This window comes from Phlebotomus papatasi, chromosome 3 (assembly GCF_024763615.1).
Source record: "Phlebotomus papatasi isolate M1 chromosome 3, Ppap_2.1, whole genome shotgun sequence".
NCBI classification, from domain to species: Eukaryota; Metazoa; Arthropoda; class Insecta; order Diptera; family Psychodidae; genus Phlebotomus; species Phlebotomus papatasi.
The window spans coordinates 57,070,812-57,097,823 of NC_077224.1; the positions used below are offsets into that span (position 1 = coordinate 57,070,812).

At 32.4% G+C, this 27,012-nt stretch overlaps 2 protein-coding genes across 4 annotated transcripts in view; one reads left to right on the forward strand and one right to left on the reverse strand.

Moving 5' to 3' along the window:
* LOC129806943 (peptidyl-prolyl cis-trans isomerase-like) overlaps positions 1-23,244 on the reverse strand; it is a 170,171-nt gene extending 146,927 nt beyond the window's left edge. The window contains exon 1 of the mRNA XM_055855822.1: positions 23,236-23,244. The gene's annotated coding sequence lies outside the window, so the exon portion shown is untranslated. The remainder of the gene's footprint in view (positions 1-23,235) is intronic.
* LOC129806913 (trissin receptor) overlaps positions 1-27,012 on the forward strand; it is a 57,846-nt gene that overhangs the window by 1,711 nt on the left and 29,123 nt on the right. For all 3 annotated transcript variants that reach the window (XM_055855767.1, XM_055855765.1, XM_055855766.1), the window contains exons 2-3: positions 22,946-23,263; positions 23,330-23,474. In XM_055855767.1, coding sequence (XP_055711742.1) covers positions 23,020-23,263; positions 23,330-23,474 — 389 coding nt within the window. In that variant the 5' untranslated portion in view covers positions 22,946-23,019. The remainder of the gene's footprint in view (positions 1-22,945; positions 23,264-23,329; positions 23,475-27,012) is intronic.

Genomic DNA, 27,012 nt, shown 5'->3' on the forward strand with positions numbered 1-27,012 from the left:
TTTTCCTGACTGTTGTCCCACGTAACCCTTAAGGTTTAAATTAAAAAAGAGCTCTAAATATTATAATGATGTCTGACCCTTTTTAGATAATTTCGGGTTCACTATAAACTGGTTTCAAAATGTTATAAAGCAATAATTAATTTTAATTTTATATTTAAAATATTTGCTTCTGAACAAATTCTTCTGAATATAAATAACTTTTTAGTTTTTACTCTCCAAAAATCTTGAAAAAAAAATAAAAAAATCGCATAATAAATTATAGCTTGTCTGGTAGGAATCTGCTTACTTTAAATAAATATTGCTATTTTCATTTAAACAGTTGTTTCCACAAGAAAACCCAAAAAGTGTTGTCAATATCACAAGTTATGAATTTGATAAAGAATCATATGCAGGGCATTCGTTGCAAAATTTACAAAGATCGCAAATTTACTTAAAATAGAGGGAATGGGGCATCTTTGAATTAGGGCGCTTTTTAAATAGGGCTTTTTCCCATACCTTCAAATCGAACTGGACCTTACACTGAGAGAAATCCGAAAAAGTTAAAATAACATTCCGGAAATATTTATTTTACCCTGCAGTATTGATCCGAATTCTGTGTAAATATTATGCTTTTTAGGTGTAGGGGAGACCGGGGTACAATTAGCCAGGGGCAGAAGTAGACTGTGGATTTTTCTCGGTTCCCTTAAAATGTACCTTGAGCAAAGTATTTTTTAATGAAAGTAGGAACACATCCCCATATTCCCAGAAATATTTATAAGTCTGATCCTGTTATCCTACAATTTAGAACCATTTTTATAAAATGGGTATAAAACTGCAGTTTTGATGTTTCAGTTTTTGGACCAGCATTTGGTTTTCTGAGTTTGTAGTCAAGATTTCATAGTTTTACCTCGTTTCTGGTTTCATAAACCTAATTAAAAAATATTTTTCACTTGGATAATAATTATCCAATTTTTTTATATAAGATGAAAAACACTAAAACAGCCCTCGGGGCAGTTGTAGCCACTCTTCCGTGGCCGGGTAAAACTATCAATGATTTTTCACTAATACATGGATAATTGTTAGATGAAAGAGTACTATTGATATTCCAAGCAATATTGCCATTCGGATGAAAAATTTGTGAAATAGATTTTTTCAGGATATTTTCATCAATTTTGCCGCAATTACAAAAATGTCATAAAAAAGTCGGCTAAAGTCTTTTTCATTAGGTTTGAGTTACATATTTAGTATCAGTGGGCTTCAGTGGATCAAGTGAAATAACACTTGGTATTTCCAGTTTTAAAATTTCGTCTGTAAAACTGGTGGCAAATAGCACCCCGAAAGTGGCTAAATCTACCCAGGCCGGGGCAGGTGTAGCCAATGTGTCATACTTTTTTCATTATCCTCTCTAGAAAAAGCCAAGGATTTGAGAGCTCTGAACTATACGGTTTTATACAGCCAATATCTTAATGCTACTTATGAAACATAAAAACATTAGACAAACTTTATCATTTTTTCACAAATCATGCGCGAAAAAAAAGCTTCATTTGCTGGCTAATTCTACCCCTGTCTCCCCTACTAGGGGTTAAAGTAGTCTTTTTTCATGTTAATTTCACCCTTAAAAAGGTGTAAAATTAACATTAAAAAATGTTGATATATTTTTACACTTAAAAAGTGTTAAAATTATGAGGAAAAAAAGTTAATCGCACCCTCTTTTTTTCTCAGCGTATAATGATATAATTTAGCTTCACAAACCTATTTTGAAGCTAAATTACATTAGAAATTCTAATTTAGAATAAGTTTTAGTTCCATTGAAAAATTCGATGAAGAAGCCCTATTTCTAAGGTGCCCCAATTCAAAAGTACTTTCCCCTAGATAGTAAAATGTCAAATAAGTCTTTTATACGAGCTGCAGCTTTAAAGTTTATTCATATGGATTAACCCTTTGGGGATCAGGGGGTTATTCATTTGTAAGAAAATTATTTTTACTTATATTTTTAAAGGTGAACACCAAATGAGCAGTAAAAAAATAAATTTCGTGTTGCTGACCAAACAGTTTTTTACTGCTCATAAAATTTATGGCTTTAGAAGTATTAGTAAAAAATTATGAAGGAATTATGAAAAAGTTTGACTCACGTTCTTAACGTGCTATCTGTTCTAATTTCTTAACATGCGAATTTTTTGAGAACATTTTCATTCATGGGATTCAAGGTGGTATCTGGGGCCATTATGTATTGGGCTGAACTTCTCGTGTAAAGATCAATTTAAGTTCAAATTTTAAGTTTATCTTATATAACGAAGAAACTTCTGAGTTCTGAGGGAAGGTAACTAAAGAACTCTAGATCTTATGTCATAATCTTAAAATTAAAAAATAAGTATTTATCTAACATAGTTAATACTTGATCTACATTTTTTCTTCAATAGTCGCAAACTTATTTGAAAAATACGTTTTTTCTGAAAAATTTGAAAGAGATTGAAAAATTTTATTTACATTTGTATCCAATAAATCATTAAGATAAATGAAATAAATTAACGGATTATTGTTCAATCAATACTTATAAACTTTCTGAATGTTTTTTTTAATAGATTTAAATAAAAAGTAAACCAAGTCTTAGATCGTAATTGATGCATTTTAATACGTCACATAAGATTGATATTGCAATCTTTATACAACAGACCGTAGTTTGGCAACAACCATTAATCATTTCTAAAACATCTGTAAAATTAAGATATAACTAATAGTATAGTATCTTTGTATTGAAGTTTCTCTCAAGAACTATATCCAAAGTAAAACCTCTGCATCAAGAATTCTTTTTAAAGTGATATAAACTTCAGTTCTATTTTAAAGTTTTATTTTTACGCAGCATAGAAAAAACAATGAAAAATTTTATACGAAAAACCAGAACTCGCTTAATACCGCGCGTAAAAAACATAAAAAATCAATTAAAATATAAATTCTGCGAATATTTAACATAATTTCCAACGGAAGTTAAATCAAGCACTAAATTTCATACATTTTCATTTTATAGAACATGTTCATTTCATTAAAAGTTTGTCCACAAAAAAAAATGGATTTTCATTTTTAAACTTTCATAAAATCTCATCCGAATTGTGATTTTCCGCAACTATAGTCCAAGATAATTATATTTGTTCGTTTATTTATTCTGATGAGACTATTTTTGGCAATTCCAATAATAAATTCCAAAAATCAAAGAAACGACCAATCATCATTAATTTCCGCAATATGTTGACAACCATGCAGCTGAATAATAAATAAGAAGTTGCGGTCTGTATTCTGAGGCAATTGTATTGTGGTGTCATTTGGCGCGTTTAAAATGTGTAATCGTCTCGAATGATTGATGAAAAATCAACAGTGAGGAACACTGAAAATTATCTGAACAAATTAATTTGTGCATCATCCACAAATTATAAAATGTTTTGAATGCAATGTGTTAAATTTGAATGAGTAGTTTATGCAGAGAAGATCACTTTTGAGACAAAGACAAAGAAGATCATGAGTACGTCATAAGCATTGTGGCATCTCTGTGAGTGAAGATTATTATAATGCTGAAATACAAATCTTATGGCAAAATGCCCAGATGAAATAATCTGGGCTATATCTTGAATATTTGTATGCATTTTCCTCATTAAATTCTAGCTAAATTCGCACTACATCGGACATTCATTTACCAATGAGAGTTTTACATGGCGCCTTGAACGAAAATCTACGTCATTTCACCCACTTTTCCAGCTTTATCACGTTCTTTATACCATTCTACTTGTGAAATCTCCGAAAAAAAAGAAATGAGAGAGAAGTGAAAATTTCAACCAAGAAAAAATCTCATTTCCTTCTATAATCTTGACAATAAACCACTTCTTTTGCACATCTATCGTGATGCTGTAGGAGAGATATGCGAAAAGTTTCTATTATTATACTTTACTTTCTGTAGAATTTTCCGGAGGGGAAAACGACGGAAGCAATTAAAGACAGCATATTGCAGAAAGTAAATGATGTCTTGTGCAGAAAGAAATTCAAAAAAAACTAGTACACTTCACACAGGAAGGTCCCAATGGAGTCATTGGATGAATCCCCTATAAATTTCCTCTCCAAAAGTAAATTTCACCTACGGTAACAAAGTTTAGTATTCCACTTTCTGTTTTCGCTAGAGAACGCAAGAATGCTTGATCACACTTTGTCGGTTAATGGATTGTGTAAAACTTTTATTTTCAGACATGTAAAAATTTAAGATTCCAAGTAAAACATGAATTTAATAACGCTTAGATGTGTCAAAGTGAATTTTAGAAATTCTTCGAGTGCCACAAACCCTCTCATCTAATGCAATTGAAACAGTATATCCCTGAAAACTTTATATTCTCGCTTAGGGTTTTAGCACTTCGTGTTGAAGCAAATAGAATTTCTTTAAAACACTTTCATAAATTGACAACCTTTGCAGCAAAGTACTGGAAAAATAGAGATAGAGAGAATATTCAGACTTGTAGAGCTAAAACATCAAAAGACAAAACTGAATTTAATATTTTATTAACTTATCTAAAACCTTTGAAGAAGATTTTTTCGTAAAGATTTTCTGATTTGTGTGCAAGAACTTTAAGGTGTTACCATTTCTAAAAAGCTAAAAAAATAACAAATAATAATTAAAATAATAAATAACAAATAACATAAATAAATTACAATTTGTCTCCCTATAAAATTGACTCACACACATTTAAGGCTGTCTCTTGTATATGTTGTATTACTAATTATTTATTTAAACAATTTTGTTGCTGAAATATCGACTTATCGAGGTGTCATTAAAGACTGGAAGTTTGTATCTATAATAGTTTGCCTTCTAGGATTTGAACGGTCAACTCAAAAACCCGCCATATCAATTTCTATTTTTCCTTGATATTTTTTTTTACTTTCAGTAGAGAGTGTCACTTCTCTATAGTAAGATGGGGTAACTGGATCGTTTTCCGAGGAGTGCTACTTAAACGCTTGTTTTTGAACTGATGAAATTCTTTTTTACTTCTTCTAAATCCATAGAATTATTCACTGTTTCATTTAGATACATAATATAAAAAAAAATATCAAAAATATTAAAGAAAATTTATAAAATAATAATAATACTGAAATAAGTCAGTATTATTAGTCAGTCACTTTTAATTAAACCTTTGGATTTAAAATACTTTTTCACAAGGAAAAAAACAATAAATGTTTTCAATCATCCAGCTGTCATTAACGAAAAGGGACAGATAATCCTAACCGGCTTATGTAGGTGAGATTCTTAACGTGAGCTAACTCGGAGTGCATGCAAATTCGATTTAGAGCTGAAATTGTGAGTCGCCATTCAGATATCTTGAATCAAATTCGTGAAATTATACAGATTTTGTATTTAAACCAAAATATCAAGGATTGGGATGAACTGGCACAAAAGTGATATATGGGTGAAATGTAGACCAGAATGTACTCTATAATTTTGCCGTAGAACTTGATCTCATCGATTAATTAGAAGCCGAGATAATCGAGGTTGTTTGTTTCTGAACTCGTTTTTTCGACCAGAGCGCCCCAAGTGTTCATTTGATGAACTTCAACTATATCAAAGAATTGTTGTATTTTGTGGGACTTTCCATTTAAAACCATATTTTAAGTGTCTTTGTGGAGTAGAGGCAGTCAAATTGGCATCTGAGTGATTTCAAAGCGTTATTATGGGAAAAATCAATTTTTTCACACTTAAACGGCAAAATCGGAGTGATAGCGTAGTCTGAGCGGAAAATGATGTATGGACGAAATGTAGAGACAAATGTCCTCTATAATTATGTCGAAGTAATCATCAAAATCGGTTCAGCGATAGTCGAGATAATTGAGGTTATGTGATATTGAAAATGGTTTTTCGACTGTGGCGCCCCTGGTGTTGGTCCCACGAAGTTCAAATATTCTAGAAAGTTGTAGCATTTGGTGAGATCTTTCGTTTAAGCCCTCATTCATCAAAATCGGTCACATAGAACCGGAGATATTATTTTTTGAATTTCGTGAACTTTGACCCCTCATATCTCCGGTTCTATTGAAACCACAGCGCGCATACGCACCATTTTGGAAACGTCCTAGACTGGACTACAACATACTAAAATTTCATTAACTTGCACAATGCCGTTTTTGAGAAAAGTGACTTTGAATTTCGATGAATTTTGACGCTATCACAGCGCCACCTGTGGTGACTTTTTGAACTTCCACCTGAAAGTGCTCATCGAGACGAAACCAAAAAGGTAAAATTTAGGTCGCTATGTTAATTAGAACCGGAGATAGAGGCCGGTCAATGTTCGAACTTTGACCCCTTATAGCTCGGGTCAGGGGTTTTAGATCGACTTAAGGTTTTTTTTGTTTGATAGGTATAATCAACGGCTACAACATACTAAATTTTCAGCCCGATGCACAATGGAATTTTTGAGTTATTTAACTTTTAAGATTTAAAAATTTTCTTTTTAAAAAAAGCGCCCCTAGCGGTGGTTTTATGAACTTGCGATGTTAGAAGGGGAAGTGGCATTTCACGAGAGCTTTCCAAAAAGCCCTCACTTTTTAAATTCTGACAATTAGAACCGGAGTAATGGCCATTTTAAGAAATTTTTTTTGGACCCTTATAGCTCGGGTCAGGGGGGTCGGGGGACCTTAAGTTTGGTATTGATGGAAAGCTCTAAGGCCCAGCTATAACATACTAAAATTTGAGTCCGCTGAATGCCATAGGGGCGGAGCTATTGAGAAAACAAAAAAAGGGGGGTCTTCAAAATGGCGGAAGGAGGGGTGGGGGGTGGGGGGTCTATGCACCAAGTTGCAATTTTCACCCGATATATAACCTTTGCCGAAAACCGCAAGTCGATATCTTTTTTAGTTTAGGAGCTATTAAGCTCCAAAGAGCGGCCGGCCGGGAACGTAAATTAGCCACATATATATTCGTGATCAGGAAGTGCTGAAACACGTTTTGGCCAAATTTGAGCTCGATCGGACGACATGAAATTTTGTTAGGATTATAGTAGGTGAGATTGTTAAGAATCTCACCTAATATCACTGCTAGAAAATGTTTAGTGAAGAACCCAGCTGGCACAAGATTGAAATGAGTCGATTACACTCACTTATTTAATGGATAAAAATATTATTTTTGCTTTTTCTCAAACTTGAATAGTTATATTATGTTACTGTAGTGACTATATTACGGAAATAAAAATAAAAATATTATTTTAAGTAGATTAGTCATAAACGATCCAGATAGCGAAGCGCCCGGATTAGCAAACTTGACTGTAGTTGTGTGTAAAAAATAAAACCAAAAATACATTTTTTGAGTTAATTTGATAGTCTTATAATTTTCAATTAAATAAATTGGGTTTACGTGCAATTTGATGATAAGAACCAAAACTTCCTGATAGGTTGGCATTTGTAGATGTAGATTTATAATGCAATTGCAAAAAGTAGTTGTGAAAATAGAATTCTTTCAGTTTGTGCAAATAAATTTAATATTGTTCTACAAACAATAAAATGCTATGAGTGAAATATTTGCGTTTACTAAGCCAATATCATTCAACTTTACTTATTAAATTTACAAATGAGTTTGGTGCATAAATATTCAGTTTGTTGCTCGTCTGGTCATTTAAATATTTGCTTTAAACAAATATTTTAAAATCTAATCATATATTCAATGAAACATAATTAGCAAATTATATCTTGTAATTATATTATTTACTTGAACTCCAAAGAGAATGTTAAACTAACTCATTTACCACAAAAATTCTACAGATTAAGTGCAGTTAAGGTTATATTGCTTATAAGAGCTTTTCTAGTAAGGAGGGTCAAGAAAAAGTCTTGAGTCTTTTGAAGCTTAAATTTGAAGATGAAATTAACATCGTTAGATTTATCCAATCTAGATCAAATATGCGCTGCTTTGTTTGTTAACTATTGTCTATTATTAATAATGATAATAAATAATAAAATAATAATACTGGTGACACAAAGTTCTCTAGAGGAATTTAGGCCTTCCCGCAAAATGAGTTCGGTACATCTACTACTGCCTCTGTTCCAAAAAAAATCAAGCGTTTGGGGAAAAGTCGGGGATTAAGAAATGGTTATTACAGAATGTTTTTGTTAATAGTAAATATCTTAAGTATGTATATTCTCCATCTTCAGTGAGAATATTGAGGTCCACCTACGATGATAAGATAAGGAACTAGTGTCTTAAAGATTTCTTTTTATCACTTTTTCTTGGAGAGCTCCGGTGGATATGTAACTTTTGAAAATTCTACTGCAATTAACGTTATTCACTATAATTTCTTTTAAACTTTTCGTTATGCCATAACTATGGCTCTAGATTCACAAAAAGAGCAATAAAACCAATCTTTCTCTTTTTCTTTATGTTCTATGATCTAGATGTTGAATGGTTAGAGATATCGAATCCCTTGTAAGTCAGCCTGAAGATTATAAATATGCCACCAAATCAATGTTTTGTGGGATTACTCATAATCGCAGCGTACGATTTTTTCATTTTTGGATAAGTTTTAGAAATTATCCAGGCGAACATTTCATCCTCATATGAAAATACCGTTGAATCATTCCTAATAACGGTTTCTAAAGGTCAAAGTTTTAAAAGGATTGGTTCAGACTTGTGAGAAATTCTAAGACCTTTCCGACAACACCAAAGATGATACCATTGATGATGAGAAATACGTTTTCTAGAGCCTTTTAAACTATTGACCTTGAAAAATCGTTATTAGAAATAATTCTTATGTACGCAAACGGACTAAATGTCCGCCTGGGTAATTTCTAAAATATATCCAAAAATGAAAAAGAAAATCGCACGACGTGTTTACGAGCAATCGCAAAAAACAATATTTTGATAGGTAAATGGTGGGGTAGGGGGAAAGGAGGAGTATGTCATTGATCCTAAGGTCGATTTATGGGGGACCCCCGAAGGTCCCAATTCTCTATCTCTAATCCTTATGAAAATATTGAAAGGAAAGAAGTTTTAAGACACCGTTAACTGAGATTCTTTACAATCTCCGCTTTTGTGGTCCTACATGAAATCCAAGTCGATCTCTAAATCCAACCTCGTCAGATTGGGCCCAAATTTTGGATTTACACGTTTTGACACTCATAGATCACGAAACGATTTTCGTAGACGTCCCGTCCCGTTCGTCCGTCCGTTGTATGACCACTTCAGGAGAGGGGACGGAAGAGCAGTTTTCGGCAAAGGTTAAATGTCGATGGGCGGCTAGAAGTAGATGATGTCATATTCAACTCTACCCCTTCCTTCCACCAATTTGGAACACCCCCAAAATTTGTTTTCTCAGAGCTGTCTATACATTAGGAGAAAATTTCATCAATATTTCCAATAAATATTTAATATTGATGAAAATTGCCTACACATTAGCAAAACATATGGACATGAATTTGGATTATTGAAGAAAATTTGTCTAATGTGGAGGCAATTTCTTCAATACTCGTTTCAATATGGATGACTTTTCTTCCATATTGTCTTCCAATATTGTTTACCCCTACACATTGAGACAAATATCATCAATATTATTCTTCCATAATATTATTGAAGTGGAATATGGAAGAAATGGTCGATATCAAGTTCATTAGATATTTTCTTCAATATATTAATTTTCGTTTTCACGCAAATTCGAATATTTTGTGTTGCAGAATATTCGAAAAATGTTATTTGTCGATTTTGGTGCAAGTTCAAAAAGAAAAAAAGTGTGTTTCAGGGAATGTGACTTCCTAGTGGAATTTACCCCAGTTTTGGTGAAAGTTTTTGTTCAGATATAAATTGGGGGTAAATTGAGCATCTGGACATGGATTGAGGCTTCTGAGACAAAGCAGATCTCAATCCCAGCATCCAGCTGGAGAACAGATCAAGATAAAGAATTGAATTGGGATGGAAATGAGACATTCTATTGCATTAGCAGGTCCCGTGAGTTTTTTAGTTGGAACACAACCCGTGGATCTCTTCAATATAAACCTGAACACTGGCTGACAGACATGGAAAATATCATGGAATAGATAAGGCGCGAGATCTTATCAAGCAAAGAGACTGGGAGCCACAGTTGAAGTGACACAATATTGGAAAAAAGAAACAGATTTTTGTTTATTTTTTTGTTAATTTTATTTTTTTAATAAAAAATTATAACAATAATTTATAATAATAATAATTTTTTGTTTCTCTGAGATTTTTCTGTACTTCTGGAGCAGAGTCGTATCCATAATCTGTCTGCAACTCCCTTCTGTGAATCTCAGGAAGAGCTTCTGAGTGTATCCATGAACCTTTGGGCAGCAGAAGCACTTACAAGTCAGAACAGTCCCTGCTTGTGAATATATATAATCCAACAGCCGGATATGAGGGTCCCTCAACTTCTAAATGAAGAGAATGTTTATTGGATGTGGAACTAAAGACATCCGGATGTATTTAAACCACCAACTGTTGGATCCTGCATCCCACTGGCACTTTCTACAGTGTTATCAGGGACAACTTCGCAGTCTTTGCATCATCAGGGTGATCAAGGATAACTTCTCAGCCGAGGCTGGACTCACAGCAGCCACATGTCCCTCAGCTGCCTCATCAGGGAAAAACTTCGCGTTTTTTCATCATCAGGACGATGTGGGCTAACTTCTCAGCCGACACTGGACTCGCAGCATCCACCCGTCCGGCTCCGGCAGCTGCTGTCAGATTGTTACAATCTTCGGTTTTCAGCACTTCAATACCTCCATCAAGGAAACTAGCACAGCTAGCAAATCCCTCAGTCAGCAATTCAAACTGCTGCACCACTTCTCTAGAACGACAAAAACATCGCACTGATGCTTTTCACTCTTGTGAATTACAGAATTTTCCTGCTGCTGTACACTTTTCAGAAATTTATTTTGAGCAAAGTTTGAGGTTATGTTTTATGTCTCGAAGTTCTGTAAAACTTTATTGTCGTCCGGATATGTGTCGGATCATTTTGGAAATTGGATTATGGTATTAAATAACTCTACAGTGATGCACAAGAGGTTTACTACCAATAATTAAAAAAAAAAACGAGTGAAAACTTCTTGTAAAACTTGGTTGAATCCCACTACAAAAAACATCTCTCGAAAACACTTCTCCTTCGCACTTTTGGACAATTTTCCACTAATATTCACTAAACACTATCTCAATGAACTTCAACAAACACTTTCCACGCTTTTCCAGCAGCCAAATAATAAATTTTCACGAAAAATAATCTCAAGCCGCAAGAAAACTTGAGAGATGACACGAACTGTCAATATTGAAACGTATTAGTTCCTGTGTGGAGGCATTTTCTTCAATAATTCTCTTCAATAATTGAAGCTTTTTATCAATAGTATTATTGAAGGGCCACTCATCCATATTTTTCCTAGTGTATAGACAGCTTTCACCTCCTATGGCATAGATCGATCTCAAATTTTAGTATGTTATAGCTGAGCCTAAGTGCTTTCGACCAATACCAAACTTAAGAAACCCTGACCCCCCTGACCCGAGCTAGAAAGGGTCAAAAATTCAATTTTCAAATCGCCATATATCCGGTTATAATTGTCAGAATTTGAAAAATTTTCGTAATTCTTCACCCTCACAATCGAATTTTCACGCATTCCGAGTTGCAAGCACCCCGAGTTGCACGCATTTCGAGGTCACCTGTAAAGAATCTCAGCTACCATAAGCTTATCTGGGCTTATCACTGGTTTTTCTTATCATACCATCGTGGGCGGACCTCCATATTGCCACTGAAGATGGCAATATGTAGGTTGTAATACATATGTAGGTTAGGTTATATACATACATACATACATAGGTTGCAATATGTATAAAAGATATTTACAATACACCAAATTTTGACTTTACACCGTCTCTTCAAAGTGATTTTCTTTCAAACGTACGACATTTTTGGGACAGGCGGAATATTATTTTTTTCTTATAATAGGATGGGGTTGTCAGTCCTATGCCCCGTGAGTGCAGTGAAACTCATTGGGTGTAATTGGAACACCTTTATCTCCACAAAATTCCAAAATGGGATTCGATCTCAAGACACTTGCATCATATGGAACGAGTGCGCTACTAATTGATCCATTGAGTACCCTGGTAACACAATTATTATGAATCTATAAAATTCTAAATTATGTGATTAAAAAGAAAACGTATAATCGACCCCGATAATTATTACTAATGAGTTTGTTTCTTTTCTAAGTTACAATAAAGCAATTGGTTGTATTAACATTTGAACAATTTATGAAGTGGTTGATGACGATCCTTTGTCAAATGTAAAAAAAAACATGTACAATTTCCATGACAATTTCAGGGGTAAAACAACAAGTATATCTCAAAATAAACTGAGACAATTCCTTTGCCATTAGACTCTAATTTTCATATCACAAAAGATTCCTATTTGAAGCACACGTCCAATCCACTCCGCGACTGAAATTGACAATAACTTTATGGGAATTTAATTACAAAACAAAATTACTTATTCAGTATTAGCCTTGAATCTAAATCTACATAAGGATACATTTATCTCTCAACATTTTAATCTGCAGTACAGACATGGAATTTTCTAAAATAGCAATCATTGAAATTACGTGGTGTGAATAAAATGTTTTAAGACGATTCACTAAATAATCATTAAAAGCCTTTTCAACATTCTGCTCCTCTTTGTGCTATGCCCAAACTGCTTTCTATCGTTGGAAATTTGAGGTCTACCCTCTAGTTAGAAGAATAGACTCAATAGAATGTTCTTATGCTGACATATTTAAAGGAAAATGGGAAAAAGGAAAAATGAGAAAAACTCTCTATGATCTTTTTTTCTCTTTTTGAATATCCTCGCCCACAATCATTAGAAGGGAAAAAAAATCATTGCTTTACTGAGACAATCTTCGGTGGACAAATGGTGATCCAAGCCACTAATGTCAGAGAGATTAAATTCTTTGCCATTATATTTCATTTGCCATTGAATAACCATAGGAGATAATCTTTTGTCTGCTCAGGAGCTTTTGCTAAGGCAGATTATTAAATCATTTGCTTGTGCTCGTGTATGTTATTTTAGCATTTTGGTTCAAACAAAAAACAAAGATTTTTCCTCATTTTCCTTTGATATTTCAACTCTCAAAAAAGTCAGGCATGACTGAAAATAATACATATTGTTTTTCTCTTTTTGAATATATCATATTATAAATTGAAGATTTAATAATACACTGAAATTTTATCTCTCTCCGCACAGCACCACTTACAATGATATGTTTTAATGAAACAGAAATTCGATAAAATTTAAAGGGAATCTTATACCTTTATATACTTTATTGATTTTTGCATTTTTTAGACACATTGTAAGCTAAAATTTTGAAGAAGCTTCTTGTTCATATCTTATTTGGTAAAGATAATCCATTTGATATTTTGCTACTGGAAAAAATTTTAAATATATATATAATTTAAACAAATTAAGATTTACAACAAAATCTGCGTTGAAAGGGGAACTTAAAGTAAGTTAAATAAATATTGACCGGGCCTTTATTAACCTGGTATATAATAGTTACAAAAAAGTTAAAAATAATAATACAATAAAGTTAACAGCAATTTGTTCGCATCTGTCTTAATTTAATTTCGAATGAATATTAATTTATAAAGTTAGTGTGTTACAACAACATTCGACCATATAAAATGGTATGAGAACAGAATTTAAACTGCGTCAGTTATATTATCAAATCTAATTGTAGTTATCAAATTGGCTCATGAATAACTTTCCTGTATTAGCTTTGATAAAGATATTTTAATGGAAAATTATAGAGTAAGATGAGGTACTTTGGAATCATGTACATTTTGGATTTTTTGGGATATTCTCAATGTTTCAGATGGTCAAAGAGAAAAAGAAAGCCACGAAGATGTACAAGACTTTACACTCAAGAATTCTTCTTCGCTGTTTGTTTTTTAATTTTGCCATCTAAAATTGTTAGAAAATCTCAAAGTTCCAAATTAGACATAATTTTAATTACCCCATCTTACCCTAAAAAAAAATTCTATCTGAGACATGAGAGAGCTTTAGTCAGGAACTGTTACTTCAAACAGAATTTATATCTAAGGCATGTGCGAGTTTTTTTTGTGCCATATCTTTCATTCATAAAGTGCATACTCATATAAAAAGGGGAAAAATAAAACTTAACTTATAGGCTACTTTACTCTAAAACCTCTTAAGATCATAAAACTATATTAAAACGTGGGCTATAATCCAAAACATTTTAAGTATATCATAAGGGGAGGTGGGACTATTTTGAGCTGTGGGACTATACTATTATACGACTTTTTGCGTGTTTATAAAGGAAGCTGAACCTTACAACTAGTGGAGGATATAGGGACTAGCAAAGAGGCAATTCTTACGGAGTATCTATCCCAAGTACAATATTTTGCACGTTTTGTTATTTTTTGTTTTTTTTTGTTTCCCCCTTACCTACCCCCCTTACCAAGGTCTTAGGCCTTGAGGCCTATTTTGACCAAAATCAAATGTTCAGAGAACCGAAATACATTCATCCATGTATTCAAAAATACCAAATCGTCGATCAATAAAAAAAAAATTTTTTTTCCTATATCAACTGGTAAAAATAAGTAATTAAATAAATAAATAACAGATATGAATTAGGACCTTACACATCACTAGCCGAGTTACAAGCACGCTTTGTACGTCACTTAATTTTATCCATCCGGCTCCCTTGAATATTGCAAGTTTTAAACTTCGAATTTATTATTCGATTCTAATTAAATGCTGAACAGGTGTATAGCGAACGGGGGCAAGGAGGGGCCATTGCCGTTCTTACACGATATTAAAAAAATAAATAAAAATATAAAATGAAAAATAATTAAAGAACATTTAGCTCACCTCAAGGACATTTTCACCCAAGGTAGTTTCAATGTTTTCAACTGTCTTTTGCTGGATCTAGGAGCTGTTTAAAAATCCCGGATTAAAAATCTATTAAAAGAAAAAATCGATGAAATATATTAAAATAATTGTGTATAGCATGATTTTTTAGGTTTTCAAAATGAGCTTTTCTTAAAAGAAGCTACAATGTCCTCTTTTAACTAAAAAGCCAATATAAAAGCTTATCGTAAAAAGCTTATATATATATATATTGTATTTTTGATCAATTACCTGGATTTTCCTAAAAAAAACTTCTTATTGGTGGGTTTAGCAAGCTTTTAGCTTACGATCGCCACCTAAAGTTTGAATATAAATTAAATTTTTAATGTCAAACATACACTGAGAAAAAACTGGGGGTGCGATTAACTTTTTTCCTCATAAATTTAACACTTTATAGGTGTAAAAATATATCAAAATTTTTTAATGTTAATTTTACACCTTTTAAATGGTAGGATTTACATGAAATATGGTAACTTTAACCCCTAATACACCTAAAAAGCGTAATATTTACACCGATTTTAGGTCAATAATGCAGGGTAAAATTATCATTTCCGGAATGTTATTTTAACTTTTTCGGATTTCTCTCAGTGTATTAAAAAGCACTTTCCTCTCTTTAGCAGAATTTCCACCCAGTAAAAACCTATTTTGAAAATACTTTACACGTTAAACTTTTTTGAGGAAGTGTTCTCGTCTTACAAATAAATTTGAGATCATAAAAAATGTTGCTGAATTTGATTGATGGTGTATTTTAAACGGAAAGCTTGCTAAAATTTTCCTAAAGGAGTTTCAATAAAGAAAAACTAAATCTGGCTAATATTTACTGTTGAAAAACTATTTAAAGACTGTTTTAGAGTTATTTTAACCACTTAAAATTACCAAAATTGGATTATAAAATAAGATTTATGTCGATAAAGAATCTAAAAGCCTTTTTGGTCTAAGAACATCGTTTTGGTACATTATTTTCGAAGGCTTCAAATGCAATTTTGTAAAATAAAAAGCTTTTCAAATCCATGACAACTTTTTTTCTACCACTTTGTCTAAATCCGTTAGAATATGCGCAGGAAAAAGAATAAAAAGACAGTTTCCTCGAAAAACAGTTCCTATAAGTGAATTTTGTTTTCCTAAAGGTCGTTAATAAGGATTTTGTTAATTTTAAATGTGCTCAAAATCGTCAAAATTGGACTTATTTTTGCAAATTGTCTAGAAAACTATTTTTTGCGTTCGTAAAAAGGTTTCTTTTAGAAATAATCATCCAATTTGGTCACTCCTCTTATTAAAATCTTGGCTACACCCTTGACACTACTATAGAACCTTTTATTAATCCTGAATGATGGGAACCTCATTCAATTTTATTCTTGGAATCCCATCCCGGGGCCCTCCTTAATCAATTTCTGACTAGGCCTTTCACCCTCTATTCGCCACTGCCTACAACTGTAACATTCTGTTCCACAAATGTTTAGTAGGGCTAAATTATATTTCGTTAAAGCACATTTTCCTTTAGAAATATGCGAATCGTATATCAAGATCATCAAAGCTTCAAGAAGCTTCACCACCCCGAACACATGAAAATCTTATGAGAGTAAGAATTGTATTCTGAGAAAATTTGTAAATGAGATATGTATCGTACTAAAATATGTATACAGAAAAGCGGAAAGAAAACATTTTTAAAGAAGTATTTTTAGATTACTTACCAATTATCTCAAAATATGAATGAACATTATTTCTAAAAAAAAGCCCAGATATGCTTTATGGTAGCTGAGATTCTTTACATGTGACCTCGAAATGCGTGCTACTCGGGGTGCTTTTCCAACTCAGAATGCGTGAAAAATACACAGATTTCTCCGGTATTCAGCTCCTCAAATGACAGATGTCAAACACACAAGAAAATAAAAAAAAAAACGCCTGTGTCGCATGGATTTTTGTCTGTCATTTTCAGTCCTAATCAGCCGAATATCAGAGAGGTCCATGTACTCCATCATTTATTTTTTCGAATCTTTATTGCAATCAGCGGATATTGCATTGCAATTTGAAAAATATAAAATATGTATAAGATGTGTCAAATCATCTTTTGTTTTTAGTTCTCAGTGCATTGGATTCACAATTGATTGTATCATGCCATAAGTGATTTCCCTAGAGATTCTCTTCAAAATGAAATTAGATTATATTGAAAATTTAATTATAGCCGTACGAGTATATGATATAACCTACACAGTAAAAAAAATTCAGCTACTTTATCATGATTTTGATTGTAAATTTTACATAAACTTGTAATCGTGTGAAGAGATACACATTTGTGTAATTTGTACACATTTTGTCTGAAACTGTGTAATTTGTACACATTTTTGTCTGAAAACTGTGTAACTTGTACACATTTTGTCTAAAAACTGTGTAATTTTACACGTAATATGTAAAAAAAATTTACACACATTTTATGTAATGTTTACCATTACATAAAATTTAAATTACACAATTTCAGATTACGCGTTTTGCTGAAATACATATTTGAGTAAATTTACGAGAACAATCGTGGTAAAGAGCAAACCAACGATTATCCTTGTAATCTTTTTTTACTGTGTAGTTTCATATTGTATCCCCTTTCTTTTAAGAATTTTACGTCTATTTAATTGTCTGCATGTATGAGGAACAATAAAATACTCTGATATATTAAAAAAATATGAATTGCTTTTCGTACATATATGACAGGGCTTTTAAGCATTGTTGTGATGATAACGTATTTGTGAGATTGTTGTAAAAAATACAAATTGAAAAATATGAAATGACTCAAGAGATTCATAAACTTTTCTAAGGAATTCTCGGTTCAAAAGTGAATGATATAAATTTTAATTTTATCTCCAGTGTGCTTTTCCTAAAAATGGAAATAAAAAATTTTCAACCCCACAAAACCAAATTTACATGTAAAATAAGCGTAGTATCTATTTTTTGAGCGAGAAAGGGGAAAAGAAGGTTTTGAAATTGAATTGTGGTTGGCATTTTGAAAACTTTTCCTCTTGAACTGATCATTTTGTTTGGTATCTCTGATTCAAGCTTGATATAGGGTTAATTTGGGGTACTTCACATAGAAATGTTCCTTTCACTGAGTATAAAGTAATGGCCTATAGAGCGATAAATTGTTTCTTGAACAACCTTTGAATTTAAATTTATTTACAATTTTACATGGTCTTACTTTTGACGTGAAATATTATTCATTGAGATTGATGGGGTCGAAAATATGAGAGATTCAATGAAGTCTGGCGTGAAAATTTCAGAAATAAATTTACAATTTTATGTAGTCTCTAAATTAGCAAAGCAAAGAATATATATGATTGAATTTATGTAATTGTTGACCTCAAAATGCCAAAATATCTATATATAGAATCTAAGTTTAAAATTCATTTTAAATAAAGATCAGTACAATATCACACAGTTTCACACATATGATATGTTTATATTAACAAAACATTTGTTATTATTTCCTAAACTTCACCTGATTTGTAAATAATAATCTGGTTTACTAATTATTGCACTCATTGAAGAATTGGAACACAACATTTTAATGTTGTTTTTATTCGCTCCTTACCCCACTTTTCTTACCAAAGATTTAGACTTGGAGACTAACCAATAGCAGTTATTGGAAACCGATCCTTATTTACAACTGAAGACGTACACAAAAATAAATAAATTAGTATCATATCTCAAATTAAAGCTTAACATATGCCACAAAATGAATATTTGAGATCTAAAATAAAGGGGTTGGGGGTTAAACCTTAGAAAAATAATAGGGAACAGGTATTTGAATGAAAATAGAATAAAATGAATGTGATCAGAAATAGTTTTTCAGGCGATACATGTATTTTTATAATTCGGTACAATCTACAGGACTGAGTCTAGAGCCCTCCTGGTTAGGGGAAACTGGGGCACCACCAAACACGGGGTATCACCAAACACTAATTTTTATTTCTAAACTACTTGGACTATATCGACCATTTCTTCAGTGGACAAGCATCCCTATAGTGCCTATAAATTTCTATAGGTCTTATCCTCTGAAGTCGAATATCCGATTAAAAAATCGCAGTGTTTGGTGGTATCCCATGTGTGGTGGTGCCCCAGTTTCCCCTATGCGTTTTTTATATTTTTTACTGATCAGACGTGGTAGACCGGATCGCTAAACATATCCTTAAGTTCTAAAAATTAAGAAAAGCTTACGAACAAGGGGTGTTAAAGTCACCCGCAAGGGCAAAGTCATCCGCACTTACGGTACGAAAAAAGGCTGTTTTTCTTTATTTTTTGGTGAAATTGTTTTATTGTTTGTGAAAAAATACAGGAACTTGAGTTTAGAGAATGAATAATCTATAATAGTCAGTGACAATAAGGGCAATGAGGTTCAATGTTAGAGAATCAACAAAAGAGTCTTAGAAAATCCAAAAGGAATCTCTCAAGAAGCAAGTAGTTAAAAAACGTGTCCTATTATCTGTATAGAAACCTCTAAATAGATTTTTTTAATTCAAAGTACATAATCTCCCATAATGTCCTTCATTTTGTTTAAAAATGACGCTCGAATTTCAGGATTGAGAAATGTTATTTATACCTTCCAAACGCCCGAATTCGAGGAACTTAACTGTATGTTTTCCATGTTACTTTGGGATTGCTTGAAAGTGCGTAGTCAGGTTTTTCTTCATTTTTGGATATGTTTTATGGCCTCTACACACTATGAGAAATTTCTTTTAAAAATGCCTTTTTACAGAAAATTTCCCCTATCCTTGTAGGCAGAAACGTCAAATTTTTTTTTTAAAAAAGCCAATTTTTGATGAAAATTGCTTCTAGTGTGTAGACACCATTAGAAACAGCCTAGGCGAGCATTTCGTCTAGAGATGGTAAAATTTCAGAAATTTCACAGCAGTCGCCACCTACTTTAGGCGGAAATTCATGAAATTTACCAACTTTAATTTCGTCCTTATATCAAATCACCGTTGAATCATTATATAATAATACCGGTTTTTAAATTTAAAGATACAAAAGTCTCTAGAGAGCGTATTTCTCAATCGAATGGTATCACATACGAGCTACTTGGAAATTTATTAGAATTCATAATGAGTCTAAAGTCTAAACTAGTTCCAAGTGCCCATGAACCGGTTTGAATCCATAGTTAATTTGTATCCGTAAATCAATTGCATTACTTTTTAAGCTATTTCAGTCGGTCTCTTGAGTTATTTATTAATCGAATCAAATCGGTTATGAACCAATAAGCAATTTTTATTCAAAAAACAATTGTATTAGGGGAAGGTGGGGCTGGCTGTGAGGCTAGATTGTTATACGATTTTTTCGCCTATTTTTAAATGAAGCTGCTCCTTACAATTGTTTTATTTAGATACACAATTATTTTGTCTATCCAAATTTCTTCATGTTAAAACTCAATTTTCATTAGAAATATGTGAAAAAATCTACTCTTGTTCTATCATAGCCCTTTAAGAACGATTGAAACACCGATGTCCAAAAAAAAATTCTATGGTCTTCTGAAGTTATATTTCCCTATAAATAAGCAAAGACTACCCCGGATCGGAATGTTAAGAGACATGCTCGATATTTAATTGAACATATATTATATACTAAGTGATCCATTTAACGCATTTAACTATTTCTATGCAATTGAATTTTAAATTTTAGCAATAAATTAATAAAAAATAGATGTAATCGCAAATTTGTTCTCTGTACCTCGGATCGTCACGAATGTAATCAGTTGTCTGCCGGAAATTAGTTTTATTAATTAAATCTGAACTAATGCATTGCATTTTTGTGAGAGTTATATGGTAAAAAGTAGCTAATAATTTTTAAAAATTCATTTGAATTAGTGGAACAATATGGTAATAATCTGACGATCCGAGGAACACTGCTAATCGCTAGTGATCTTCTCTTAGTTACATAAAATATGATATTTTTCTGACCACCAATTTTTTGACCCTCTCGTTCTTAAAGGGTTAAGTGTTCTTTTGAGTCGTTTATAAATCGGTTCAAATCTGTTAAAAACCGGTAAACGGTAAGCGTAGGCCCCATGATCTTTATAATCTCTTATTTTTTTCCAAAATTAAAGTATCATTCGAATTTGCATGAAAAAGAATCTCAGCTACTGTACACTTTTACGGCTTTCAGAGAAAGACACATGAAAAACTTACATAAAAACAATTTCTAGTCAGCAAAACATGGAAAACCCTTACGAGCGAGAACTTGACTTATAATTTTTTGGTCAAATATTGAAAGAACCCTTGTATATTGTTTGCAATCAAATGAGCGGAAATACCCTAAACCGAACATCGCATGAAAATAATGTACACAGATGATATGTGATCCTCTAAAGTCAATTTCTGAATTTGTTTTCTTTAAAATTTGGGGTATGTCTCTTACAAATTACATATTCATAAATTAGCTGGCCAATGTCCTTTTCAATGCCAGCCAGCCATTTTTATCCTTATCATGCTTATATTGACTATTCACATATTAACAAGGTATGTAATATGATAAGTACAATTTCAGAGAGAAGAAGCATTAAATAACATAGAATAATTAAGCCGCCAAACACACATAGCTACACTTTAATGAAGGCTTTTATGCTTCTATTGCATGGAAGTACCACGGTGAAATAATCCAATTATAAAGGTTGGAAAATGTTTACGTTGTTTATAAAATTTAAATTAAATTCTATTAAATCAACATAGAAATTGTGCAATATGTAATTAGTCCTCTCGTAATTTTTGATTTTATAAAATAACTATCGGCTAAAATAACTCGATGAAGTTGAAATCTCTAAAAGTGTAAACGATAAAAAAAACTTGTTTTTTTAAATTTTTATAAAAGCTCTTAGAAATTTGGCAAATAGGTGCATTTCTTTAGCCAAACGGGTCAAAGGTGTACTCACAGTACGAGTAAAATAAAGAAATAATTTCATGGTCTGATTTAATCGAAAAGATAGAATAGATTATTCATAAATGGGGTCAAACCATGGCATATCTAAAATAATAACTAAATTATAAGGAAGCTTCTTAAAAAGTATTGAATTACAGGTAATGTTGGTTGTTTATAAAACCGCTTATAGGTTAAGCATAATTTAATGATGTACAGTGGGTGTCAAAAGTTTGTTGCCTAATGTATGTTCAGCAAATCAGATGAAAAAAAAGTTATAGAAAATATTGCTTTATTAAATTTTCCTTTTTCCAATTGAGTTGCCTGTAATCCGTAGATATTATTTATGTATATTAAAAAAAATTAAATAAGGTAAAATACCCTTTATTCGACCGGTTCCTCTATTCGACCGGTAGATTTATTTATTCAATTTAATTATATTTGCTATAATATTTTGTGTATGATCTAACATTAATAGGTCAATTATTCTTTAAATAATACGAATCAGTGACAAATTCATAGAAATTGATGAAATTCACCATCAAATATTCAAAAATTGACCCACCGGTCGAATAGAGGAACTCGGTCGAGTAAGGGTACTTTACCTTACTTCATTTCATATAAAAAATAATTATTTTCCAAACGTTTATCATTTTTCATGAGGCAGAAGTTTAATGAAAAAATTATCAATTTTTGGGAAACAATTATTTCTTATACAAAATGAAATATTTTAATTTTTTTGAACAATAAGATCTACAAATTACAGATAATTCATTTGCAAAAAGAAAAATTAAAATTAAAATTTTCTATCATTTTTCCACCTGATTTCTCGAACATACATTGGGCAACAAACTCTTAACATTCAGTGTTATATCAAATAAAATCAATTCTATGCAAATATGCCTTGGCTCATATAAACTTCCTCGTAAATTTAATTATATTAGACAGGATATCTATTACAATGCCTACACGCTAAACTTTTCCCTCTGACTTCTGATTCTGACAGTCTATTAATGAGATTTCAATTGAATTTGCCCTACTTGGTGAGAGGAGTGAGTTTTCTGGGAAAGTTTTTGAAATAAAATGTTGAATTGTGATATTTGTGAATGGAATACAATGAAAATCAATAAATTTTATCTATTTTACAGGATTTTCTCCTGATTCAGCGTATTTTCTTCTCGCTGAACCCGCATATCAAATCAACATTAGTGGTGCGTAGAATATGAAGAATTCCTGGAATAATTCAGTGAATGCGAGTGAAAATTTGACACTGGTCAGAGATACATTCCTTGTGACATTCGGAAATGGTAGTGAGACTAACAGATCCGGCATCAATTCATCCCTGTCGGAGTTTGATGGGGTTGTGCAGATTTCTGCACCTGCCAATGAATTCATCTTTGATCGAACTGATGTTAGAATTGTGATGTTCACCCTTTACCTTATGGTGTTTTGTTGCTGTTTCTGCGGTGAGTTTGGCAGACATACATCTCTGAAATATTGGGGAAGATAATTATGACTTTTCCTGCTTGTAGGAAACCTCCTTGTTATTCTCGTAGTTACAATGTCGAGACGTCTTCGCTCAATCACAAATTTCTTTCTTGCCAATTTGGCGGTTGCCGACTTCTGCGTCGGTGTTTTCTGTGTCATGCAGAATTTGTCAATTTACCTGATCCCCAGGTTAGTAATTTACCCCAAAACCCGGTTTGTCTGTGCAATTTATTCGGAATTCCCTTCTATGTGTGAAACACATTTAAATTCCAGAATCTTATCATTCATGTAACGTTCTTATAGAATTCTCTGTTGTTTTAATTTATATTTATTGTACCATCGTATTAAATTCAATATATTTTATTAAAAATAGCTAATGTATGAGAACCCACATACTTCAAAGAATATCAATTACAGACGCTTTCAGGTAGAGAAAATGCCTCTTTCAGACACCTAAATTAATTTACTTCTCTTAATTTGTAGACAAAGTTTATTATTAGATTAGGATTTTTGGTACGACTTCAGGGAAATGAAATCAGTAAATTTTATTTAAATGGCGAACACTTTTTTAATCTATCAAATGTATTTGTTTAGGGTAAGTGTGCCAAATTTCGGCATAGTTGCATTTAAACGTCAAAGTCTAAAGTTTGAAATGTAATATTTTAAATTAAAATTGATTATTCTTTCTTTTTAAAACGTATTTCTTGGACCCTTGTAAAGAGTTTACCATTTTTATTTACTCTAAAATTATTTTCAATACATTTTAAAATGAATAAAAATATAGACATAGCTTTGGTGCCCTATTTCGGCCACCTTCATTCTCATAGTTCTTTGCCCTTCGGGAATTATTCCACTATCTTTTTCACGTCATCTCGTTTGTCGAAGCTTCATTTTTTGTTATTCTTTTGCATTGTATACTCTCTAGAGTACGTAAAATCTAAAAGTTCATGGAAATTCGAGGAACAAAAAAGGTGGCCGAAATTGCAAGCTGGCCGGAATTTGGCACACTTACCCTATTAGGTGAGATTCTTAATAATCTCACCTACTATAATCCTAACAAAATTTTATGTCGTCCAAACTATAATCCTAACAAAATTTTATGTCGTCCAATCGAGCTCAAACTTGGCCAAAATGTGTTTCATCACTTCCTGATAACGAATATATGGGTGGCTAAGTTACGTTCCCGGCCGGCCGCTATTTGGAGTTTAATAGCCTAGTCCCTGGCGAGTGGCCTTCAAAGTTGAAGCCAATTTCTTACAAATACAAATGCGTATGGGAATTTTTCTGCACTCGTAATCGTTATGCTAAATATTTAAAAAATGAGAAGTGTTTCCGTATTATAAGATACCTTTCCGTATGGAGGGATAAATATACAAAATTTTAGTTTTAATAATTTTTTTCCTTGGAGCACTGTGAGCTGAGTCCGAGATCAATTTAGGAATTGACTTCAAATAGCTCCATATAAAAAAGCCAACTTGCCAGGCGCTTGTTAATAGCTAAAAAACTAAAAAAGATATCGACTTGCGGTTTTCGGCAAAGGTTATATATCGTATAAAAATTGCAACTTGGTGCATTGACCACCCACCCCCCACCCCACACCCCTCCTTCCATAATTTTGAATACCCCTCTTTTTTGTTTTCTCAATGGCTCCGCCCCTATGGCATCGATCATTCATAACATCGCAAGTTCATAAAATTACCGCTAGGGGCGCTATTCTTTAAAAAGAAGATTTTTTTTTTAATTTTCTAGGTTAAATAACTCAAAAATTTCTTTGTGCATCGAGCTGAAATTTTAGTATGTTATAGTCGCAGACTATACCTATCAAACAAAAAAAAAACTTAAATCGATCGATAACCCCTGACCCGAGCTATAAGGTGTCAAAGTTGGAATATTGACCAGCCTCTATCTCCGGTTCTAATTAATATTTTGACCTAAATATTGGGTTTTGGGTTTTGTCTCGATGAGCACTTTCAGATGGAAGTTAAAAAAGTCAGCACAGGTGGCGCTGATGATAGCGCTGTGAAGAGCATCAAAATTCATCAAAATTCAAACTCATTTTTCTCAATACCGGCATTGTGCAAATTAATCAAATTTTAGAGTGTTGTAGTCTAGTCTAGGACATTTCCAAAAAAGACACTTAAAATAGGGTTTTAAATGGAAAGTTTCACAAAATACAACAATTCTTTGATATAGTTGAAGTTCAATAAATGAACACTCGGGGCGCTCTGGGTGAAAAAACGAGTTCAGAAACAAACAAGTTCTATTATCTCGGCTTCTGATTAATCAATGACATCAACTTCTTCGGCAAAATTATAGAGAACATTCTGGTCTACATTTTCACCCATATATCACTTTTCTGTCATTCCATCCATATTTTGGTTTAAATATAAAATTTGTATAATTTCACGAATTTGATTCGAATTGGCGTCCCCGAACTTCAGCTCTAAATCGAATTTGCATGCATTCCGAGTTAGCTCACGTTAAAAATCTCACCTACATAATCCGGTTAGGATTATCTGTACCTTTAAGATTATTTTCCGTCTATCCTTAAATTCGCAATTAGATAGTAATGCTTTTTTAATTGATTTCATTGTTGTTTATGCCAAAATTTGCAAAATTGAAATAAGGGTGTTGACAATTTACGTTTGGTTCTACTGTACCGTTGTATACAAAAATGTGTACAAATTACATAAATGTGTATCAGTACATAAAATTATACTCCCTCCGTCCCAATAAAAAATCGTACGTTTGGGGAAAAATTAGGGATTATTAAAGAATTGTTTTACGGAATGTTTTAGTTAATAGTAAATATCTTACGTATGAACTATTCTCCATCTTCAGTAGTAATATTGAGGTCCACCTACCACGGTAAGATAAAGAACTGGTGTCTTGAAGATTTATTTTTTTTCACTTTTTTTCGAAGAGCTCCGGTCGATATGTAACTTTTGAAAATTCTACTGCAATTAACGTTGTTAACTAGAATTTCATTTAAAAATTTAGTGTACCAAAGAAGGTATTTATAATTCTTTTCGTTATGCCATAACAATGGGTCTAAATTCACAAAAAGGGCAATAAAATCAATCTTGCTCTTTTTTTCTACGTTCTGTGATATGGGTGCTGAATGGTTGGAGATAAAGATTTGATGTCTTTGGACGACCCCCACCCCCCGTAGGTCAACTTTTGGATTTTCAATATGTGCCCCGTTTCCCCCCGCCCCTCCTCTTCCTCAGAAAAAAATCGCACTATGTGTTTTTGAGCAATCCCAAAAAACAATATGGTTTTTGGAGGGGAGGGAGGGGGGGTGGGAAATGAGGAGTAGGGTAATGATCCCAAGGTCGACTTACGGGGGCGCCGCCGAAAGTGCCAAGCTTTTATCTTCAACCTTTTGGTACTTAAATCTTACTAAAAATATTCAAAAGAAAGATGTTTTTAAGACATTGTTTTCTTATCTTACAATCGTAGGTGGACCTCCATATTACCCATTGAAGATGGAGGATAGTATGTACATAAGACATTTCCAATACACAGCATTTCTACTTTACGTCGTCTCTTCCTAGCGATTTTCTTCCAAACGTACGACTTTTTTTGGGACAAGAATTTTTCTCAAACGTACGACTTTTTTTGGGACGGAGGGAGTACATATATATGTAAATATGAAAATGAAAATCAAGACGTAAATAATTTTTTTACTGTTTACAAGGCTAAGTTTGTAGTATAAAGCTTTTAC